This window comes from Dermochelys coriacea, chromosome 4 (assembly GCF_009764565.3).
Source record: "Dermochelys coriacea isolate rDerCor1 chromosome 4, rDerCor1.pri.v4, whole genome shotgun sequence".
NCBI classification, from domain to species: domain Eukaryota; kingdom Metazoa; phylum Chordata; order Testudines; family Dermochelyidae; genus Dermochelys; species Dermochelys coriacea.
In genome coordinates this window covers 42,755,997-42,780,314 of record NC_050071.1, presented here as the reverse complement: position 1 = coordinate 42,780,314, position 24,318 = coordinate 42,755,997, and the positions used below count along the sequence as shown (strand labels likewise).

At 41.9% G+C, this 24,318-nt stretch overlaps 1 protein-coding gene across 5 annotated transcripts in view; it reads right to left on the bottom strand.

The window, feature by feature from the left end:
* The window catches only part of SPATA5 (spermatogenesis associated 5), a 309,590-nt gene that overhangs the window by 93,456 nt on the left and 191,816 nt on the right, over nucleotides 1-24,318 (bottom strand). Inside the window, exon 15 of one of the 5 annotated variants that reach the window (XM_038400583.2) lies at nucleotides 8,915-9,293. The exons of the other annotated variants lie outside the window; for them this stretch is intronic. Within the exon in view, the coding sequence (XP_038256511.1) occupies nucleotides 9,240-9,293 (54 nt within the window). The 3' untranslated portion in view covers nucleotides 8,915-9,239. Of the gene's footprint in view, nucleotides 1-8,914; nucleotides 9,294-24,318 lie in introns of those variants that run through there. 5 annotated transcript variants of the gene reach the window in all.

Genomic DNA, 24,318 nt, shown 5'->3' with positions numbered 1-24,318 from the left:
AGGTAGTGAGAGTGGATAATCATTGAGAGTCATACACTAACCACAAGTAAAAGTGTTAGCCTTTGATGAACCTATATTAAAAATTAGCCATGCTGTAAAACAGTTCTCTTACTCTTTCTACCTTCAATGTACTGGTCACAAATCGTTCACATTTTGCGTTCTGAAGCTGTACAGGAAAAATTTTTTAACCGTTTCATGAAAATAAATACCTAAAATTACATCACCTGGGGAAGATGATATACTAATAATACTAAGCATTTATACTACACTTTTCATAATCAAAGGATTTTGTAACATTGAACTAATTAATCAAGCGTTATAACAGTTTGGCATAATATGCAGGTATTATAATTAGAAGCGGTCTGAACATTTTTGACAAAATTTCATTTAGTCATAAATATGCTGCTTTGTCAAAGCCAAAACCTTTGACAGAGACTTACTGGTTTAGATGAAAAGTTCATCAAGGTGTTCTTTTTAAGTCAGGGCTCCCAGGTCACAGAGGGTAAGAGAGGGAGTGTGTGTCCAGGGGCCAACAATATTGCTGTTTAATGTTATCTTGGAATTGACAGCTCTATTTACATATGGGGAAACTGAGTCAAAGAGTAACTACAAAAAGAATAAATGTTAGAGCCAAGAACAGAACTTGGGAGTTTCTGGCTCCCAATGCTGTACTCAGACCAATAGAAAAATTAATACTCTCTCTCCCAATAGATAATAAAAACAAAATATTTTCACTGCTTTGTGACAATGTCAAATTTGATCATTTGTAAAAGGAACAGTAGACTTCCCTTAATAAAGTGGTCATCCTATTTGTGTATCCTTTAAGACTTCTCTCGAGCAGATTTAGCTTCAAGATAGTGGTAATGTATAATAGTTAATATGGACAAAATAGGCACAAGTCTACTTAATGAGGAAGCATTTGGCCAGTGGCAAGAAGTTAAATAGGACATCATCAGATAGCAAATAAGAGTGCAGTCTATTCGACAGCTTCAGTATTAAAAAGATGAAAAAATAAAGATATGGGGTGACTATAATTTGTATTTTTGTATTTTTATTCATTAAATTATTTTGTATAATTTTATGTCCTATCAGGATTTTTTTTAAAGGCCTCTTTTCTTAAATGAAACAGCTGCTTTGCTTGGTTAACAGACCATTCAGCACTATGGCATCATTAGGAGAATTCTACTGAAAACAAGCTCCAACATAGGGTGAGAAAGACCTAAAACTCTGCAATCAAAATGCCAAGCACATTACAGATAAAAGAAAAATTATGTCAAGATAGTAATACAGGAAAAGTTCTGAATATAAAATACTTATTAAAATAGATGCTAGCTGTTAACTCAGATTTTTAAGGTCTTGATTTGTTTAGAAAAAAACAAAGTTCACTAGGCACCACACTGTTTAACAGTCTATCCTGCTTAAGATTTTGGCTCACTAAGGTACCGAGCCCCTTCATCAGCCATTGATGTAAGTGGGAGTTGAAGGCACCCATTACCTCCCAGGAGGTGCTCAATACCTGGCATTACTGGGCCATGCAACTGCTGGAGAAATCTGTAGCAACAGGAAGTGGAGATCTATTACTGATCTCTTGTAGAAGACTTTGGCTTTAATATAGCCCCTGTAACCTCATGTAGCATCTATTCAGTCTTCAATGTTTTGGTTCATGCAAGTAAATGATTTTACATAGTTGGATTATTAAAGGATTTAATAAAAAACAAAAAAAAAATTAATGCTAGAGCAAGATTTATGCCCCAAATAAGAAACACCAAACGGCATTATAACATTGTTTGATGCTCCTCTCCAGGCAATGGGCCTTCCCCAATTTCACAAACAGAGGAAAACAAATGTTTCCAGTTACACGTAGACTCACACACCACTGGCTATGTGAGGCCCAACCCCTTTTTCTGTTAGCAGTACTGGCTTGTCTTATTTGTCAATTGGCTTAGAATGCTAAGAGCTTCCTTCTGAAGCAATGACACAGAGTGATCAAAAGATAACCACAAACAAACTTCAAAGGAAAACAATGGGATCAGAGCTTGGGACAAGACAGCATTAGAAGAATTTGATTTTTTAGTAAGTGTTAAATAGGTCTGTAAGATATATACAGTATCTTGTATTCACACATATGCATATATCGAATAGCACATTGAAAAGACTATATGAAGTTGCTAAAATAATTACAAATTACTAAAACCAGCAGACTTCAAGTATTTAAAAATCAAGGCCTCATTCTGGTCTCACTTATATCAGAGTAAGTGAGCAACTCCATCAGTCACACAGGTGTCAAATTGATATCAATGAAATCCGAACCAGGCCCTTTGTCATTACATGCCATCCTAACCTAACTCGCTTCTGGGGACTCATTTTCATATTCCTTGAACTACCAAAACTCCACTTGCCCTCAACAAGAATTTGGAGTCGAGTAGAAATTCAGAATCAGGTACCTTTAAGTCAGACCTCTCCTGCCACTAGAACAACAATTTATAAATTCCCCAAGAGAGAAGACCCTAAAATGTCTTCTCCAGCTAATTGGTAGAAAACCTGGTAGACAGAAGCAATATACAATAGAAAATGAGAATCACTCCTACATGTTAAATGTTTGTCCATAACAAAGATTTTAAAGCTATCTTCTTAAAGAATCATCTTTAAAAGGTTCTGGCTAGAAAATATTGTGTAGGTGGGGTTAAAAAAAAAGATAAGAACAAAGGGGAAACCAAAATTTGCAGAGAGATATACTACCACATATCCCCACAGCAGAAGGAATGTGGATGGAACATGTCTCTACCATATGCCAAAAGGGAAATATGATCAGATACAGGTATTTTCTGAAAATTATCCAAGATCTAGAATTACTGGGAACAGATGCATTAAAAAAAACAGAGTTTTGTACGGTCCTTATCCCACAAGGTTGTCCATTAATCATCTCATTGTTATCTTGTGTCCCGTTCTGTTTGTTGTATCCACCTATTGTCCCTTGCCTCATACTTAGATGGCAAGGTCTTCAGGGCAGGGACCATCTCTACATTATGTGTTTGTTCAGCACCTAGAACAATAGGATCCTAATCCCTAATTAGGGCCCCTAGTCTTCCTTGCAGTACAAATCATAATAATATCCAGCTCCAATGAGCCACTGTCTGGAGACATGACTAATCTTCAATACACATCATGAATGTACTTCCTTGCTTGCCAAATCCTCTCAGATGTCTTCCAAAACCCTTTAAAAATTGGATTTGTACTATATTACTGACACTAGGAATATTTTCAAATGATCAGAGAAATGCTGTCTTTCCATGTCATTGTACAAAACATGGCCGCAGCTAGGAGGACACTGTGTATCAACTGAAATATTTCTGGTAAGATAGATACAATGCATACATGGTCACACATACACACACAAACACATTTGGATAACTCTTGGGCTGTTAAAACATCTGTTTTCAAGTCTCTGATGTAACCGAACTCTTTTTCAGTTGCTTCTTCTTTTTTATACACTATGGAGAGCCTCAGTAACCTCTCTCTCTCTCTCTCTCTCTATATATATGAGGGAACAGTCATCCTAAGGTGCCTAGAAGCCACAAAAGTTTGGCAAACCATTTGGCTCTGCTTTAAATATTATGCCGATTACAAAAGACAGAGAACAAGTTCTACTTCGTAAATACAATTAACAACTCTTAAATACATACCCTCGGCACTCATTTTTTTTATTTTAACAATTTAATCTCTGAGCTCTACAGGAGATTCTTCAGTTTATTTATCAAACAACAAGATACTCAGAAAAAAGATCTACTTTTTATTTTTCAACTGCTTAGTTTCATAATAATGGACAAGGTATTCAAAAGTACATGACTACAATTAAGCTCCTAAATAAGTGTTCTGATTTTAAAAAACAAAAACTGAGAACCCTGTAGCTATCATTGAAGTTACTGTGAGCTTCTGACCACTTAAAACCCAGCCATTTATTTACATCATCTGATTCAGGATTTATTTAGGCCCTGATTAAGTAAGGTCTTACCTAAATTTAAGTATGTAAGAAGTCATTAAAATCAATGAACTACTCCCATGCTTATAGTTGAGCATATCTTTAAGTGCCTTGCTGAACTGGGACCAAAATAATGATTTAGGATCCTAACTTTAGGCACCAACTTTTGAAAAAAAAAAAAAAAGAAACTATGTTTTAGCATTCAAAAATAAATCCTACAAAGCATCAAATCTTATCAATAAGGAGGCATATGTATTCTCCATTATTGCCTGATACAACAGACCTGGTTCAGTAGCTTGTAAAACTGGAATAACGTGCACAGGTGAATCAGGCCCAACTTAGTAAAATGCATTTTTAAAAATGTTCTTGATTATTAGTGAAAAATACTATATATTTTTCAGCATTTTGGATCCTACTGCATTCCAAAGAGAAAAAAATATGGCTTCATTATTTTTTAACTTAACTAATGATATCATTCTATGTTATTTTTTATTACAACAAGAATAAAGCCTATCCAACAAGCAAAGCTACTCTATAGCAAAGATATAGCTGCCTGAAAACAGCAGACACATGGCATTCTCACAAAAGCAGAGAAGGATACAAGGGAAAATCCACTGAATATCAATGTTGCTAAAAGGGATCAAGAACTGAAAGTGAATAATCAGTGTCCTGCTTAGAGAATAATTTGTTCTTTCACAGTTACTAATGCGGGTCCGTCTCCAGGCGTAGAAATTTGCATAAGCATTTCTTTAAAGTGAATTGGACACTCAAGCAACATTAGAACTGGTTTGAACCACAACCAAATTTAAACTGTGCTTAAGCATGGCTGATCAACTTGGTCATGCTTTATATTGAGGGTACATTTTTAAATAGTTTATAAAGGGTTAATATATGATTAACAAATGTTGTAAACATGTTGAAAAAATGAGCAATACATATTATAGATGGTAATAAGCAACCTAATGACCTGTTGGACTCCATAATAGTCTAAAACAGCTATTAACTGTTTATTAACCGTGTATAATTTATTTATAAATGTACCCTATAAGCAAGAATTGTTAAACACATTTTAAAATTATTTGCTAACACATGGGAAACTGTAGCACAGAGACATCCCAACTAAAATGCATGTGATGAGTAGAGACTATACGTATGGAAATTAGCTATTTTCTAAGAATTTTGAGGGGGGAAAAAGGAAGGAAAGGTTTCTTGCAATTCGTTCGTAGGGTGATTCAGGACACTGATCTGGAGCAACTCTCTTTCACCTCATCCCATCCGCTCATGCTGAAACCTTCTTTAATCCCTAGTGTTGCTTCAAAATGGTCCACCTCCCTTGCTAGCCACTCGACTCATCGCTCCAATGGTGAAGCAGAATCAGGAGAAGCCACAACAGATACTAGCACAGGTCTAGGAGCAGAGAAGTGGACCATTTGTCAGCAGCATATGAAAAAATAGGAAAACTGGGATGGAAATGTCAAGCTGTGGTGCTTTACAGGAGGGATATGGGAAGACTTATGTAGACACAGCTGTGAAATGAGATCAGACACATGATGGATTTTAAGTGGCAGGCCACAACTTGTATTAAACTTTAACAAGGGGGGAGGTGCTACCCACCCATCACCCATACTCTCTTATACCAGGCATTTAATCGGCTCCAGTGCAGGGGTTACCGGGCTCTTGCCACATAACCCGTAACTCCTGTCAGGCCAGATTCCCATTGCTGATTCAGGGTGGATAGGGTGGGACTGCGGGAATGGAGTCGAGAGAGGCTCCACATGGCCCCTGTTCAAGTTAAATCCTGAGAGCTGGGGATGCTGGCCAATCAGCCCCCCTTCTCTCTCCCAGCTTTCCAATGGGTACCAGAGACTCCAATGGGTGGAGGAGGAGCTAACTGGTGTCTCTCAGGGAGTGCCTCCCTCCCAAACTGTTGGGACTGCCCCCTTTTGCCCCAGCCCCATCAAGTTTCCCCACCCGTTGAGGCAAGTGGTAGCATTTTAGGGAGGCAGGATGATGCACATGGTGGCAGAAATAGTAGGCAGAGTTAAGGTTGTTTGCTGTATAGTTTCCAATGTTTATGAGTGTTTTTAAATATAGCTGTAGTGTTGAATTTTTTGGCTCTTTCTTTTTAAGTACAGTATTTATTAAGGTTTTTATCCTTTAAATTATGGATACATTTTTCCAATTTTAACTCCAGTTTAGCAAAGATTTTTGGTTATGAATACAATGAAGTATTGCTATTTGGCCTAGAATCTATTGCTTACCTAGGAATTAGTATTGTACTATATATATTACAGAGAGCTTTGTACTGTTGTTCAACTTTGTATTGGAGTATTGTTGTCTAACTTTGTACTGGATAAGTGAAATGAAAGAACTGGGTGTGTAATTCCACAGGCAAGTGCTGGCAATCATGTGCTCAGTCTCTTTCTCTCTCTTTGGTTAAAAGAGCAGCTCCCAAAGAATCTGAGAACGATAGGTCTGGAACAGTCTAGGTAGATCAAAAGGCTTCTTCTGGTACCTTAGACCAAAGCTATAGTCATTTGTCTTGGATTAAATTGGGGATTTATAACCCTCTTGATTAACACAATGTGAAGTAGAGACAATCTGTATTCAAGAAAATCAGATAATTAATTTACATTGAAAACTGTGCCTGGAAATTATATCAAATTCCTCTAAATATCCTCTCCACACTTCTGTGCAGTAGATAAATTAGTAGTATTGTCTGAGAAAAAGAAACAGAGGTAAAAGTGACTTGCTCAGGAAGCAGTGTGGTCTAGTGGACTAGGTATGAGAAAAGAGTCAGGAGACTAGGTTCTAATACCAGCTCTGTTTCTAACTTGCTGTGTGACTTCTACCAATCTCACATAAACTGCATGAGTCTCAGCTTTCCAATCTGTAAAGGAGGATATATGTCTGTAGATCACTTTGATATTCCTGAATAAATGTGCCATATAAGTCACAGGTGAAAAAGAGTACACCATGTAGGGAATAGAATCCAGTTGAATTTTATTCCTCTCCTTCTACTAGTTGAGCTCAGTAAAAGAAAGTGTATGTGGAGATTCCAGGCCTCCCCAAAATAAGAACAGTTTAATGATGTTATCTCTCACATACACCATCAGTTTCACAAACTCCCTCCAACCCCCAAAACCCCCCACTCCCCAAAAAAAGTTTAAATAATTTTCTGGCAAAGGGAAGCATATGAGAAATGCCAACTGAATTGACTGAGTTTTTGCAAATTTAGAGGGTGCTAGTGGGGAGCGTGAGGATTATAATAGAAAGCTAGTCACTTTTATCATTGGAGAGCTAATTTTTACTACATGATGATGATAAATGCACTTGTACAGAATATGTGACATTATAGTCCACCTGCCCAGTATTTTGTCCGTATTTGCATTTATGATTTTCTGTGTGTTTGTATTTCTCTACCAATATCTCATCGAAAAATATATTTCATTCCAGAGCTAAAGAAGGACACTAGTATGAAACTGTAGTTTACATGTTGTTAACAGAGATTTGCTTGGAGCAAGGTGTGACCTAGAACAATTATCCATACCTGTTACATGCAATTTCTCTGAAGAGGTGCCAATCCCAAAAAGGCTAAATCTCTGACGACTATCAGAAGCCAGGAAAATTTCTGCATTAGTGGAGACAAGGTTATATTTCAATCTGCTGTAACTAGAGAGAGCAGTTCTGCAGGGAGATGACCTAACAAGGCATTTTCATTGGCAACTTCTATTGGTCAAATTCAGAGTTAGTATAAGTGGGTGTAAATCCATTAACTTCATTAGAGTTACATCTCCTTATCCCAGGCATGAATAAATTAGGCTTTGTAATCTAACTTGAATTAATCAAATCAGTCTAGCTTCCATTGTCTCTGGATAGCATGCAATTAATGTACATACATTTTAACTTATTTTCTTTCAATTCTGTTAGTAGATAATAAATACTATTTTTGTTTAATTGAAATTGAACTACTTTGATTATCATATCTGGGAAATGTTATATATATCAGCAGTCACAGAAAATGGAATTATGACCTCAAGGAAGGCAAAAAATATTAACATGACAGCCAGGAAGCATAGTCAAGGGCATTGTAAAAAGCCTCCACTCTTCCCTCTGGAGCACTGTCTCAGAAGAACAAACTTGGCAGCAGGTCTGCAATAGAAAGGTCATGTGACTTCTGAATCTAAGTTTATACCACAGCACCTCAAAGCACTTTGCTGGGATGGACAACAACCCATCCCTCTGTCACAGCTCGGGAAGGCACAAATAGATTAAGAGTTAAATTTTCCAAAAGCACCTAAGTGATAGCAAGGTCCCATTGCCAAAGGGCCTAAATCTCACTGACTTTCAATAAGACATAGGTTCTGAAGTGCCTAAGTCACTTTTCAGAGTAGCAGCCGTGTTAGTCTGTATTCGCAAAAAGAAAAGGAGTACTTGTGGCACCTTAGAGACTAACAAATTTATTAGAGCATAAGCTTTCGTGAGCTACAGCTCACTTCATCGGATGCACTTTTGGAAATGGGATTTAGGCTCTTAAGTCACAGAAAAAATTTACATTAGATGCCATAGTCACACAGCTCTGAATCAGTAGCAAAACATAAAATGTCTTTGAAATCCAGGGTAATTTTGATGTGTCACACAGATTGCTTTCTGGGAGAGGTCAGCATAGCATGAAGTAACAAAAAAAGATTTTATTGGCTGGTGGGGAGGGGAAATAAAACGTAACTGAAAACTCATTTCTGAATGCCCCCCCTTCTCCCCTCCCCCGAATGCCTGTACAGCAAGTATATTCCACATCTGAATCAGAGTTTAAAATTCTATTCTACTCTGAAAAGAGGGGTTGTGTGGAGGGTTGGAGAGATTTATAGAGTCATGCATTATTGTTGCTTGTTTTTTTAACATATATTTGTTGGTGGATAATTGTGATTTAAGGTATGCTGAGTGGCCTTTTATATAATACTGTATTAAGTTAGTGTTACGGGTGCTAATTTATGCCTTGGGAGCCCCGAACACATAATGTGCATTTAATGAGTTTTGTAAGTCCAAATAAAGAAAATAAATACATTGAAATGGCATAAAAACATAAAGAAAGGTCATACTGGGTCAGACCAATGGTCCATCTAGTCCAGAATCCTGTCTTCTGACAGTGGCCAATGCCAGATGCTTCAAAGGGAATGAACAGAACAGGCTAATCATCAAGTGATCCATCTCCTCTCCAGTCCCAACATCTGACAATCAGAGGCATCATGTGATTCCATGGTTATTGTGTCTCAAAGGCATCTATATCAGCCTGGGTTTTGAGAGTCAAATTGTTCTTTTAAAAAACAAACAAACAAATAAAAAAACAAACAGAAAAGTAAAGCATATGTGACTCAAGATGCAAAAAGGAAACAAATCTGCTGAGCAAGATGCTACTTTACCGTCACTTTTCCGACCATAACTACAATTTTTCTTTTTTGCTTTACAGTTCATATACATCATGTTGTGTCAAGATTGTACAGGTCCTTAGTATTAAGGAGCCATACACACTAATTTGGAATAACTAAAGGCAAGAGGATGCACAGTGGGCAGAATTACACTTAAACATTGACTTGGCAGACTTTTGAGAGGCAGTGGTATTTAAGTCAGATCTTTGACATTATTTCCTTTCTTTCATAAATGCATATAAAATATAAAGAAGTGTAGTATTACTGGGAAAGACACTTGGCAGAATGTGTGTTTCATTTAACAGAACTGTTTGTTCCTCTCACCAAGAAAAGTTAGAAGCAAAAATGAAACATGAGTTCAGGTGTGCCCACAGCAATTCCGGGCCCCAGGGCAGAAGAGTCAATGAGCCCCTAGAAAGCCTGTGCAGGGCAGGCTGGATCCGGGCCCCACACTGCTGCTAGCCCGGCCTGGCATTGCAACATGGGCGCAACAGTAGCCGCTCCTGCGCGAACACAGTCCACCTGACATTTGGGCAGTGCTGCGGCTGCACTGCTGGTGCTCAGCGAGCTTCTAGCTGCACTGCTGGGCACGCTATTCCGGCATGGCCAGGGCTTCCACATGCCCACCCTGCTGCCTTTGCCACCAGCGGCATAGGCGCAAACTCCGTGGGTGCTCTGGGGCTGGGAAAAAAATGGTGCGTGCTGAGCACCCATCAGCTGTCCCCCTATCAGCACCTCCCCCTCCATCTCCTCCCAGCGGCTCCTGCCTGCCAGCAGGCCCCGCAGATCACCGCCTCCCTCTCCCTCCCAGCGCCTCCTGCGGATCAGCTCTTTTGCGGTGTTTGCAGGTGCTGAGGGGAAAGGGGGAGAAGCGAGGGCGCAGTGTGCTGGGGCTGGGGGTGGAACTGGATGGGGAAGGGGCAGAGTGGGGGTGGGAAGGAGGGGTGGAGCGAGGGTGGGAAGAAGTGGAATGGTGGCAGGGCTTGGGCAGAGCTGAGGGTCCTTGGGCACTTGCCCCCTTTGTCCCCGTCCTCCCACCCCATCGGTGGGCATGCATGAGTTTGTTTCTTTATAAATTGCTTAAAGACTGCTTTAATACTCCCCCTGATGTCCTCTTCTGTCCCATCCTATCCTGTAACCCAGCTGTTAAATGGATCATTGTTTCAAAGCCCTAGGAGTGAAGATGACTTGCAGATGGAGCCTGCTAGCTTCAAAAAGCCCTTGTGAAGTAGACTTTCCTGTCAGGCAAGCTATCCAGCAAGTGAAACATAATTAGAAGGTTTAAGTTTTGCAGTTAGGTCTATGAACGGATGGAACAAAATAAATCCCCCTTTTTTCTGTGGTAACTGTTGTAATCCTGTTGCTCTCAGCTAAAGGCCATCACATGAATAAAAACATTTATAAGGGATAGTGAGAAGTAGGGCCAATCGTAATCAGATTGATGATAATAGTTATACTATTAACACAGCACTCTGCATCTTCAAAGCATTTTATTAATATTAGCCACAGTAATCTACATAAAACCATTGTAATACTGGCAGTATCCCAATTTTACAAATGGGGAAACTGAGGAACAGAGTGTCTTGATGATTTGTAGAAACCTTGTAGACAGTCAGTGGTAAAACTGGGATTAGTAATCAATAGTTTCTGGCTCCTGGTTCCACACGTGTTGCCTTGGTGTTCTCATCCTACACCACCACACAAAGCCAATTTCCACCACCACACAAAATCAAATATTTTGGTTATATAATAAAATGTCCATTTGAAAGTCAACTTGTACTCACTCTTACCACACAATGATACTAGAGCAAGCAGCTTTCCCCCTTACTTAGAATAGGAAATAAGGTATCTCAGACATCACCAATGTCAAATACTGTCCCTGTCGGTTATTACTCACTGCTAAATGGTAGCTCCATTCCATAGTCAGTAATGGTGAGTCTCTGCCATCTGCTTTTGCCATCCTATCAATACCAGAGAAATAGAAGGAAATGGCTGCTACAGACAGACCTCACTGAGTGATCTTAAGAGGCAAAGAACGAGCTCAATAGTAACCTATTTAAAGCTCTTCGACAGCTGACTGACTCCTGACTATAGGGAGAATCAGCACACTTATTAAGCCACTAAGGGGATGCCCTGAGCATCATTTTCTTAAGAATACAGTTTCCATGTAGAAAATTAAGCTATGTAAAGCACCAAATCCCTCTCCAAGAAACACAAGTATCTTCTGCATCTACTCAGTATGTGCTAGTTTTGGTTTGATTGGGCTCCAAAGTAGTTGTACAAATTTAGGAGATTCTACTGTTTCCTTTAAAAATCCTTATTTTATTCTTGTTTTAAATTATTTTAAAATACTTGTTTTAAAGTATTTACTGCTCCTAAGAATTCTGAAGCAGTCATTGACATTTACTGTATGAACTGTATATGATGTAAATACATATTGAAGTATCTTTTTCATGAAAGTAGATATACCTAAGTGACTCATGCACATCACCAAAGAACTTTTTATTTCTTTGAAGAGTTATTAAAAATAAAAGGAAACTGCAATACAAAACCAAATATTTTGATTCAACCTTAAAGTTTTACTGCAACTAATAAAAGCAAGGATTTCCATCCACAATTTAGGATGGAACTTAATCTTTAACCCCTTTCATAAAGCACTGATATGCCAAAGAATAGACTACAACCTAAAGTCCATGAAAACTAGGAGCATGGTATTTAAGTTACTGACTACATTAAACAGTTGGGGGGCAGGCAGGGTTGTTTGTTAGGAGAACTAGGGACAGAGTATCATTCCTAACTCTGTATTCCCTGTTTTTGCTTGGTTTATGTCACTGAGATCTTCTGAGAAGAAAATGTGACTTTATCTGTGTTTGTTGTTGTTTCAGTATAATCTTTTTCTGTGAATTCTTAAAATACCTCTCTCAGGGTACTTGGTTCTGTTTTGTTTTGAAGGTAAACCCTTTCTGTTTACTATCAAATGTGATTTAAAATGTTGGTTGGGAAAAAACGGATAGAAACTAGTTTGCAATCCTAAATTCCTTATAAATCAAAGTCTATAATTTATACAAAAAGAAAAAAAAAAGACATGACATCTTGTTATTATTACCTTTAGTAGAGAGATTAAAGCCAACAGCTGTCCAAATTCCAGACAGCATAGGAACAGCCACACTTCATGCTGCCTGTATACAGCGTGTTAGGACAAGAATATGTTTTAATAAGAAAACATGCTTGGGGTTTTTTTCAGAGCAACAAATTTTTAAACAATGAATCAACACACTCCGGCTATATTCACTGACAAACTGATAACCAAGCTTCTGGCACACAACTGAATGTTCCCAACTGGACAAACATGTGCTTCCTTGCTCCTGCGCTGTAGAGCATCTCTGGCAGAAATCCCATGAGCAGGCTGACTTCCTCTACTTGAAATTTGTTCTCTTCTTCTTCAGTTCTGCCATATTCCTGGATAAACAGCTCTACGGCTCCAACTTTAATTGAATCCCATACCTGCATTCACCAGCTGGCTTTTTGCCATCTTTGACTCCCTTCTGAAACCCTCCCTTTCCTCTACTTCTCTCTCTGCTCAGGACCTCGCCAATACATTCCAAGAGAAAATTGACGAAATAGGCAGTGACCTTCTCCCTCCCTCTGCAACTCTCAATTCCTTTTCTCCGTCACAGACCGCCTAGTCTCATTCTCTAACCCCTCCATTTGCTTCAGTGATCCCATCCCATCCCTTCATATCCTTCATACCCACTCTCATCCCCTCCGACTCCTCTCCTTCTCACTCTCCTCTGGTTATTTTCCTTCACAATACAAGAGTCTCTCCCATCTTAAAAAACTTACCCCTTGCCCTACCTGCCTCTGCAACTACCAGCCTATCTCTAAGCTCACTGTATGCACTGTCTACGATCAGTGGCTGGAGTTCCTCTTCATCTTAGCTTCTACCTCTTTCACTCCTCTTAAACTGCTCTTGACAAAGTCTCTAGTGATCTCTTTCTAGCCAAAGCTCAGAACCAGTATTGCACCCTCATCCTCCTTGACCTGTCACATACTTTCATTACAGTTGATGCTCTTCTTGAAATGTTGCCCATTCTTGGCTTCTGTGGCTCTGTCCTGCCCTGGGTCTTCTCCTACCACTTTCATTGCTCCTTCAGTGTGTCCTCTGGAGGATCCTCCTCATTCCCCTCCAACTTTCTGTGGGGATTCCACAGGACTCTGTCCTTGGGTCCCCTTCTCTTCTCCCTCTACATCTTATCTCTGGATAATCTTATTTGTGAACAAAAATTCAAATACCATCTTTATGCTGCTGACTCTCCTCCAGATGTGTCTCATTCTGTCTGAACTACAATCTCAGACTCTCTCTCTGACTCCTCCTGTGGCTATCTAGCTGTCACCTCAAGCTCATTATGGCTAAAACAGAGCTCTTAATATTTTCCCCAAAACTATCCTCACAACCTTCTTTCTTAATAACTAAGGACAACACTGTCCTTTCTGTCATTCAGGCCCATAACCTGGGTGATATCTTCAACTCAGACCTCAGATCCAAAATATGGCTAAATCTTGCAGATTCTTTTTGCATAATGTATTTAAGATATGGCCTTTCCTATTCATCCATACAGCTAAGACTCTCACCATCTCACTTCTTAGGGCATGGCTACACTTGCGAGTTAGAGCACATTAAAGCAGCACCGTGCACTCTAACTCACAATGCGTCCAAACTGGCGAGGCACGTAGAACGCCCGAACTCTGCGGCTAAAGCGCTCCTGGTAATCCACCTCGGCAAGTGGAATAACTTTTGATGCGCCCCTGCTGGAGCGCCACTGCACCAGAGTGGATGCCCTGGTCTGTCAATGAGCTCTGCTTGGCCTCCAGAAGTGATCCACAATGCCTGTTCTAGCCACTCTGGTCATCACTTTGAACTCTACTGCCCTGCCCTCAGGTGACCGACTGTCAGACCTGCCCTTGAAATTCTCTGGGAATTTTGAAAATCCCCTTCCTGTTTGCTCAACCAGGCGTGGAGTGCTCTAAGCGAATCTTTCCAGGTGACCATGCCTCCACGTGCCAGGCGATCCCCAGTATGGAGCAATGGTGAGGTGCTGGACCTCATCAGTGTCTGGGGGGAGGAAGCTGTCCAGTCCCAGCTGCGCTCCAGCCATAGGAATTACAATACCTTCGTGCAGATATAAAGGGACATGATGGAAAGAGGCCATGACCGGGACGCACTGCAGTGCAGGGTTAAAGTGAAGGAGCTGCGGAATGCCTACCACAAAGCCCGTGAGGCAAACCACCGCTGCGGTGCTGCCCCCACGACCTTCCATTTCTACAAAGAGCTGGACGCAATACTGGGGGGCGATCCCACCTCCATTCTGAGTACCACCATGGACACTTCACAGCCCAGTTCAACAAGGCAGGAGGAGAAGGAAAGCGGGAATGAGGGTGCTGATGAGGAGAAAGACAACCTGGCATTCCTAGATGCATGCAGCCAGGAGCTGTTCTCAAGCCAGGAGGAAGGTAGCCAGTTGCAGTAGCTGGTACTTGGGGAAGGACAAACACAGCAGCCAGCAAACAGAGTTGTAACCAGGGGAGTTTGAGTGGGAGTTTGTAAGGGGAGTTTGGGGGAAGAATAAGAGCCAGGCAAAGGAACAGACAGGCTAGTGAAGGGAGCATGTGGTGTTCTGGCAGTGTTTTGGTGCTCGTTGGGGGTTTGTTTTGCTGAGGGTGGTGGTGTTTTGGTTTGGTTTGTGTTTCCCAGACTAACAGGACTTAGGTGGGAAGGTGATGACAGATATAGAGGCAGCACTTGGGTAGTGACCCAAGTAGAGGAAGACACAATGAAGATGACAGGATGTAGAAGCTGTGGCATGTACATGATCCTGCAGGGGGTACCTGAAAAGAATTTTGTCTGCATGAAGTGTCACCTGATAGAGCTGATGGAAGACAAGATCCGAGGATTGGAGATGCAGGTGGAGACTCTGGTTGAGTTTAGAAGGGGTTTCAAACAGATGATGGAGCAAAGACATGAGGAAGCTGAAGGGAAAAGCTCAGACTTGCAGATGGAAGCAGGACCGAAGAACTCTGAGGGGAGACTGCTGGGTGAGGAAAGTGGACAATGGAAGCATGTGACTAAGAGAACCAGGCAGAGGAAAAGACGTGGCAGTGAAGGAAACAGAGCTCAGGAACAGGTTTGCAGAGTTGGAAAATGAAGAAGGGGCACAGCAGGTGGTCACTGAAGGTGAGAGGGCAAGGAAGAAGAGAAGAGCAGCTAGTCCTATAGGAAGAGGGCAAGAGTCAATGGAGATGATAACACCAAATATGAGCCCCAGGAGGATACGGGATGGGTTGCCGAGGATTGCAAGGAACAATAGGAATCAAGAGGACTTCCGGCCAGATGGAACCGGGGATAGACTGGAGAATCACACAATCACCAGGAAAAGGCAGGTCTATGTGATTGGGGACTCCTTACTGAGAAGACTACACAGGCCTGTAACAAGAGCTGATCCAGAGAACAGAAGGGTGTGCAGTCTGCCTGGTGCTAAGATACGGGATGTGGACCTGAGGCTAAGGAGGATCCTAACGGGAGTGGGAAAGAATCCACTGATTGTCCTTCATGTGGGAACAAATGATACGGCTAGATTCTCACTGGAACATATCAAGGGAGACTATGCCAGGCTGGGGAAGACGCTTAAGGAAATCGAGGATCAGGTGATCTTCATTGGGATTCTGCCTGTTCCTAGAAAAGGGCAACAAAGGTGTGACAAGATTATGATGCTCAACAGATGGCTCAGGCAGTGGTGCTATAAGGAGGGCTTTGGGATGTATGACCACTGGGAAGTATTCATGGACAGAGGACAGTTCTCTCGGGATGGACTTCACCTGAGTAAGGAGGGAAATAGACTTGTAGGATGGATGATGGCACAACTGATCAAGAGAGCTTTAAACTAGAAATTCAGGGGAGATGGTTGGGAGAGGTCCAGGTAATCTCCACACCAGATTTTCTCACACCAGAGAGGGAAGAAAACGAAGCAAGAAAGGATACAGCCGTGGGTAGGAGAATAGACATAAGGCAGAAGGGTAGCATGCATACCAAACTAATAGGTGATACTGGTGGTAGAATGTCTGTGCCCCATCGGGTAAAGAACGTGAGCGAAACCAAACAGCAAAAATGAAGATGTTTGTACACCAATGCGAGGAGTCTAGGTAACAAAATGGAAGAACTACAGCTACTGGTGCAGGAAGTGAAACCAGATATTGTAGGGATAACAAAAACAAGGTGGAACAGTAATCATGACTGGAGTATGGGTATTGAAGGGTCTATGCTGTTTAGGAAAGATAGAAATAAAGGCAAAGGTGGTGGAGTAGCATTGTATATCAATGATGAGGTAGACTGTAAAGAAATAAGGAGTAATGCAATGGATAAGACAGAGTCTGTCCGGGCAAAAATCACATTGGGGAAGAAAGCTACTAGAGCCTCCCCTAGGATAATGCTTGGGGTGTGCTATAGACCGCCGGGATCCGATGTGGCTACAGATAGAGACCTCTTTAATGTTTTTAAAGAAGTGAATACTAATGGGAATTGTGTGATCATGGGAGTCTTTAACTTCCCAGATATAGACTGGAGGACAAGTGCTAGTAATAATAATAGGGCTCAGATTTTCCTGGATATGATAGCTGATGGATTCCTTCACCAAGTAGTTGCTGACCCAACAAGAGGGAATGCCATTTGAGATTTGGTTTTGATAAGCAGTGAGGACCTCATAGAAGAAATGTAGGGGACAACCTTGCTTCGAGCGATCATCAGCTAATTCAGTTCAAACTAAATGGAAGGACAAACAAAAATAGATCTGTGACTAGGGTTTTTGATTTCAAAAAAGCTAACTTAAAAAAATTAAGGAAATTAGTTAGGGAAGTGGACTGGACTGAAAAACTTGTGGATTTAAAGGCGGAGGAAGCCTGGAATTACTTCAAGTCAAAGTTGCAGAAACTATCAGAAGCCTGCATCCCAAGAAAGGGGGGAAAATTCATAGGCAAGAGTTGTAGACCAAGCTGGATGAGCAATTACCTTAGAGAGGTGATTCAGAAAAAGCAGAACGCCTGCAAGAAGTGGAAGATGGGAGGGATTAGCAAGGAAAGCTACCTTATTGAGGTCAGAACATGTAGGGATAAAGTGAGAAAGGCCAAAAGCCATATAGAGTTGGACCTTGCAAAGGGAATTAAAACCAATAGTAAAAGGTTCTATAGCCATATAAATAAGAAGAAAACAAAGAAAGAAGAAGTGGGACCGCTTAACACTGAGGATGGAATGGAGGTTAAGGATAATCTAGGCATGGCCCAATATCTAAACAAATACTTTGTCTCAGTCTTTAATGAGGCTAATGAGGAGCTTAGGGATAATGGTAGGATGACAAATGGGAAGGAGGATATGGAGGTAGATATTACCACATCCGAGGTAGAAGCTAAATTCGAATAGCTTAATGGGACTAAATCGGGGGACCCGGATAATCTTTATCCAAGAATATTAAAGGAACATGAAATTACAAGCCCATTAGCAAGAATTTTTAATCAATCTGTAAGCTCACGGGTTGTACCGTCTGACTGGAGAATTGCTAACATAGTTCCTATTTTTAAGAAAGGTAAAATAAACGATCCGGGTAACTATTAGTTAGTTACAGTTATTACTATAACAAGCCTGTTAGTTTGACATCTGTAGCATGCAAGGTCTTGGAAAAAATTTTGAAGGAGAAAGTAGTTAAGGTTTCAGAGTAGCAGCCGTGTTAGTCTGTATTCGCAAAAAGAAAAGGAGTACTTGTGGCAACTTAGAGACTAACAAATTTATTAGAGCATAAGCTTTCGTGAGCTACAGCTCACTTCATCGGATGCATTTGGTGGAAAAAACAGAGGAGAGATTTATATACACATACACAGAGAACATGAAACAATGGGTTTATCATACACACTGTAAGGAGAGTGATCACTTAAGATAAGCCATCACCCACAGCAGGGGGGGGAAAGGAGGAAAACCTTCCATGGTGACAAGCAGGTAGGCTAATTCCAGCAGTTAACAAGAATATCAGAGGAACAGTGGGGAGTGGGGTGGGGGGGAGAAATACCATGGGGAAATAGTTTTACTTTGTGTAATGACTCATCCATTCCCAGTCTCTATTCAAGCCTAAGTTAATTGTATCCAGTTTGCAAATTAATTCCAATTCAGCAGTCTCTCGTTGGAGTCTGTTTTTGAAGCTTTTTTGTTGAAGTATAGCCACTCTTAGGTCTGTGATCGAGTGACCAGAGAGATTGAAGTGTTCTCCAACTGGTTTTTGAATGTTATAATTCTTGACGTCTGATTTGTGTCCATTCATTCTTTTACGTAGAGACTGTCCAGTTTGGCCAATGTACATGGCAGAGGGGCATTGCTGGCACATGATGGCATATATCACATTGGTAGATGCGCAGGTGAACGAGCCTCTGATAGTGTGGCTGATGTGATTAGGCCCTATGATGGTATCCCCTGAATAAATATGTGGACAGAGTTGGCAACGGGCTTTGTTGCAAGGATAGGTTCCTGGGTTAGTGGTTCTGTTGTGTGGTGTGTGGTTGCTGGTGAGTATTTGCTTCAGATTGGGGGGCTGTCTGTAAGCAAGGACTGGTCTATCTCCCAAGATCTGAGAGAGCGATGGCTCGTCCTTCAGGATAGGTTGTAGATCCTTGATGATGCGTTGGAGAGGTTTTAGTTGGGGGCTGAAGGTGATGGCTAGTGGCGTTCTGTTGTTTTCTTTGTTGGGCCTGTCCTGTAGTAGGTGACTTCTGGGTACTCTTCTGGCTCTGTCAATCTGTTTCTTCACTTCAGCAGGTGGGTATTGTAGTTGTAGGAATGCATGATAGAGATCTTGTAGGTGTTTGTCTCTGTCTGAGGGGTTGGAGCAAATGCGGTTATATCGTAGCGCTTGGCTGTAGACAATGGATCGAGTGGTATGATCTGGATGAAAGCTAGAGGCATGTAGGTAGGAATAGCGGTCACTATCTCGGGGCCTCTCCTTTTGCCCCTCCACCCCCACGAACATGATACAGTTCTCTGGTGACCTAGAATCCTATTTTCGACGTCTCAGACTCAAGGAATATTTCCAACACACCTCTGACCAACATATTAACCCACAGAGACCTTCCTGCCAACACTACAAAAAGAAGGATTCTGGGTGGACTCCTCCTGAAGGTCGAAACAGCAGCCTGGATTTCTACATAGACTGCTTCCGCCGACGTGCACGAGCTGAAATTGTGGAAAAGCAGCATCGCTTACCCCATAACCTCAGCCATGCAGAACACAGTGCCATCCACAGCCTCAGAAACAACTCTGACATCATAATCAAAAAGGCTGACAAAGGAGGTGCTGTCGTCATCATGAATAGGTCGGAGTATGAACAAGAGGCTACTAGGCAGCTCTCCAACACCACTTTCTACAAGCCATTACCCTCTGATCCCACTGAGAGTTACCAAAAGAAACTACAGCATTTGCTCAAGAAACTCCCTGAAAAAGCACAAGAACAAATCCGCACAGACACACCCCTGGAGCCCCGACCTGGGGTATTCTATCTGCTACCCAAGATCCATAAACCTGGAAATCCTGGACGCCCCATCATCTCAGGCATTGGCACCCTGACAGCAGCATTGTCTGGCTATGTAGACTCCCTCCTCAGGCCCTTCGTTACCAGCACTCCCAGCTATCTTCGAGACACCACCGATTTCCTGAGGAAACTACAGTCCATTGGTGATCTTCCTAAAAACACCATCCTAGCCACTATGGATGTAGAAGCCCTTTACACCAACATTCCACACAAAGATGGACTACAAGCCGTCAGGAACAGTATCCCCGATACTGTCACGGCTAACCTGGTGGCAGAACTTTGTGACTTTGTCCTGACCCATAACTATTTCACATTTGGTGACAATGTATACCTTCAAATCAGCGGCACTGCGATGGGTACCCGCATGGCCCCACAGTATGCCAACATTTTTATGGCTGACTTAGAACAACGCTTCCTCAGCTCTCGTCCCCTAATGCCCCTACTCTACTTGCGCTACATTGATGACATCTTCATCATCTGGACCCATGGAAAAGAAGCTCTTGAGGAATTCCACCATGATTTCAACAATTTCCATCCCACCATCAACCTCAGCCTGGACCAGTCCACACAAGAGATCCACTTCCTGGACACTACGGTGCTAATAAGCGATGGTCACATAAACACCACCCTATATCGGAAACCTACTGACCGCTATTCCTACCTACATGCCTCTAGCTTTCATCCAGATCATACCACTCGATCCATTGTCTACAGCCAAGCGCTACGATATAACCGCATTTGCTCCAACCCCTCAGACAGAGACAAACACCTACAAGATCTCTATCATGCATTCCTACAACTACAATACCCACCTGCTGAAGTGAAGAAACAGATTGACAGAGCCAGAAGAGTACCCAGAAGTCACCTACTACAGGACAGGCCCAACAAAGAAAACAACAGAACGCCACTAGCCATCACCTTCAGCCCCCAACTAAAACCTCTCCAACGCATCATCAAGGATCTACAACCTATCCTGAAGGACGAGCCATCGCTCTCTCAGATCTTGGGAGATAGACCAGTCCTTGCTTACAGACAGCCCCCCAATCTGAAGCAAATACTCACCAGCAACCACACACCACACAACAGAACCACTAACCCAGGAACCTATCCTTGCAACAAAGCCCGTTGCCAACTCTGTCCACATATCTATTCAGGGGATACCATCATAGGGCCTAATCACATCAGCCACACTATCAGAGGCTCGTTCACCTGCGCATCTACCAATGTGATATATGCCATCATGTGCCAGCAATGCCCCTCTGCCATGTACATTGGCCAAACTGGACAGTCTCTACGTAAAAGAATGAATGGACACAAATCAGACGTCAAGAATTATAACATTCAAAAACCAGTTGGAGAACACTTCAATCTCTCTGGTCACTCGATCACAGACCTAAGAGTGGCTATACTTCAACAAAAAAGCTTCAAAAACAGACTCCAACGAGAGACTGCTGAATTGGAATTAATTTGCAAACTGGATACAATTAATTTAGGCTTGAATAGAGACTGGGAATGGATGAGTCATTACACAAAGTAAAACTATTTCTCCATGGTATTTCTCCCCCCCACCCCACCCCCCACTGTTCCTCTGATATTCTTGTTAACTGCTGGAATTAGCCTACCTGCTTGTCACCATGGAAGGTTTTCCTCCTTTCCCCCCCCTGCTGTGGGTGATGGCTTATCTTAAGTGATCACTCTCCTTACAGTGTGTATGATAAACCCATTGTTTCATGTTCTCTGTGTGTGTGTATATAAATCTCTCCTCTGTTTTTTCCACCAAATGCATCCGATGAAGTGAGCTGTAGCTCACGAAAGCTTATGCTCTAATAAATTTGTTAGTCTCTAAGTTGCCACAAGTACTCCTTTTCTTTTTAAAGTAGTTAAGGACATTGAGGTCAATGGTAATTGGGACAAAATAGAACATCACTTTACAAAAGGTAGATCATGTCAAACCAACCTGATCTCCTTCTTTGAGAAGGTAACAGATTTTTTAGACAAAGGGAACACAGTGGATCTAATTTACCTCAATTTCAGTAAGGCATTTGATACGGTTCCACATGGAGAATTATTAGCTAAATTGGAAAAGATGAATCAATATGAAAATTGAAAGGTGGATAAAGAACTGGTTAAAGGGACTACAGCAGGCACACTGAAAGGTAAACTGTCAGGTTAGAGGGAGGTTACCAGTGGAATTCCTCAGGGATCGGTTTTGGGACCAATCTTTTTATTATTGACCTCGGCACAAAAAGAGGGAGTGTGCTAATAAAGTTTGCGGATGATACAAAGCTGAGAGGTATTGCCAATTTAGAGAAGGACCGGGATATCATACAGGAGGATCTGGATGACCTTGTAAACTGGAGTAATAGGAATAGGATGAAATTTAATAGTGAGAAGTGTAAGGTCATGCATTTAGGAATTAATAACAAGAATTTTAGTTATAAGCTGGGGATGCATTAATTAGAAGTAATGGAGGAGGAGAAGGACCTTGGAGTATTGGTTGACCACAGGATGACTCTGAGCCACCAATGTGATATGGCCGTGTAGAAGGGTAATGCGGTCTTGGGATGCATCAGGCGAGGTATTTCCAGTAGAGATAAGGAGGCGTTAGTACCGTTATACAAGGCACTGGTGAGACCTCATCTGGAATATTGTGTGAAGTTCTTGTCTCCCATGTTTAAGAAGGATGAATTCAAACTGCAATAGGTACGGAGAAGGGCTACTAAAATGACCAGAGGAATGGAAAGTCTGTCTTATGAAAGGAGTCTCAAAGAGCTTGGCTTGTTTAGCTAACCAAAAGAAGGCTGACGGGAAATATGATTGCTCTCTATAAATATATCAGAGAGATAAATACCATGGAGGGAGAAGAATTATTTAAGATCAGTACCAGTGTGGACACAAGAACAAATGGATATAAACTGGCCACCAGGAAGTTTAGACTTGAAATTAAATGAAGGTTTCTAACCAACCATCAGAGGAGTGAAGTTCTGGAACAGCCTTCCAAGGGAAGCAGTGGTGGCAAAAGACATATCTGGCTTCAAGACTAAGCTTGATAAGTTTATGGAGGGGATGGTATGATGGGATAGCCTAATTTTGGCAATTAACTGATCTTCAACTATTAGTGGTAAATATGCCCAATGGTCTGTGATGGGATGTTAGATGGGGTGGGATCTGAGTTACTACAGAGAATTCTTTCCTGGGTGTCTGGCTGGTGAGTCTTGCCCATATGCTTAGGATTTAGCTGATTGCCATATTTGGGGTAGGGAAGGAATTTTCCTCCAAGGCAGACTGGAAGAGGCCCTGGGGGTTTTTTGCCTTCCTCTGCAGCGTGGGGCACGGGTCACTTGCTGGAGGATTCTCTGCACCTTGAAGTCTTTAAACCACGATTTGAGGACTTCAATAGCTCAGACCTAAGTTAGGGGTTTGTTACAGGAGCGGATGGGTGACATTCCATGGCCTGCGTTGTACAGGAGGTCAGATTCGACTATCATAATGGTCCCTTCCGATCTTAAAGTCTATGATTCTATGATTCAGAGGATGTGCCCGGTTAGCGGCTTTTATTTTGGGAAGAAAATTATTTGGTGTGGGCTCTTGGGCCGAGGAGGGTTAGGGCATGCATGACTAGATGTGGAATAGGGCACTGATGTGCTCTCTCACATCACAGAAATCGAAATCAGTGATCTCTTCAAAGGTCTCATCCAGAAGTTGGGCAATTTGCTTGCGCAAGTTTCTTGGGAGAGCCACTGTGGTCCTTGTCCCAGTCAAGCTAACATGTCTGCGCCACTGTACCATGGGGGGACCATGGCTGCACACAGGCAAGCTGCATATGGGCCAGGGCGGAAGCCGCACTGTAGTAGAGGACCCTCCCTTGCTTCCCAGGTCACCCTCAGCAGCAAGATATCTTCCAGGATGAACTTCTGTGGAAAATGTGGGGAGTGTTTTCAGTATAGGGACCCCCTGCAGCTGTTGGCTCCCCCCAAGGCACAGAAACCCAGAGGACAGTACAGCCGTGAAACAATCAGTCATGCTTGACCCTGTGCTTACTCACCATTTTTGGGGTCCTGTGGGTTATGTGCGCTCGCTTTGTGACTGACAAATTATGCTATTGTGTAGACTGTGCTTGCCCTTAAGTATGGGGGATTCATTGCTCTGTCTGGTGTGAACAATGCTGCCTCTGTTAAGTGTTGCATTTTGCCTTTACATATGCGACCTTGAGATCTCAGCTGTCTGCGTTATCACCGGCCGAAAGACTCCAACGAATTAGGAAGAGGCCATGTAAAAGCAAAGAAGACATGCTTAT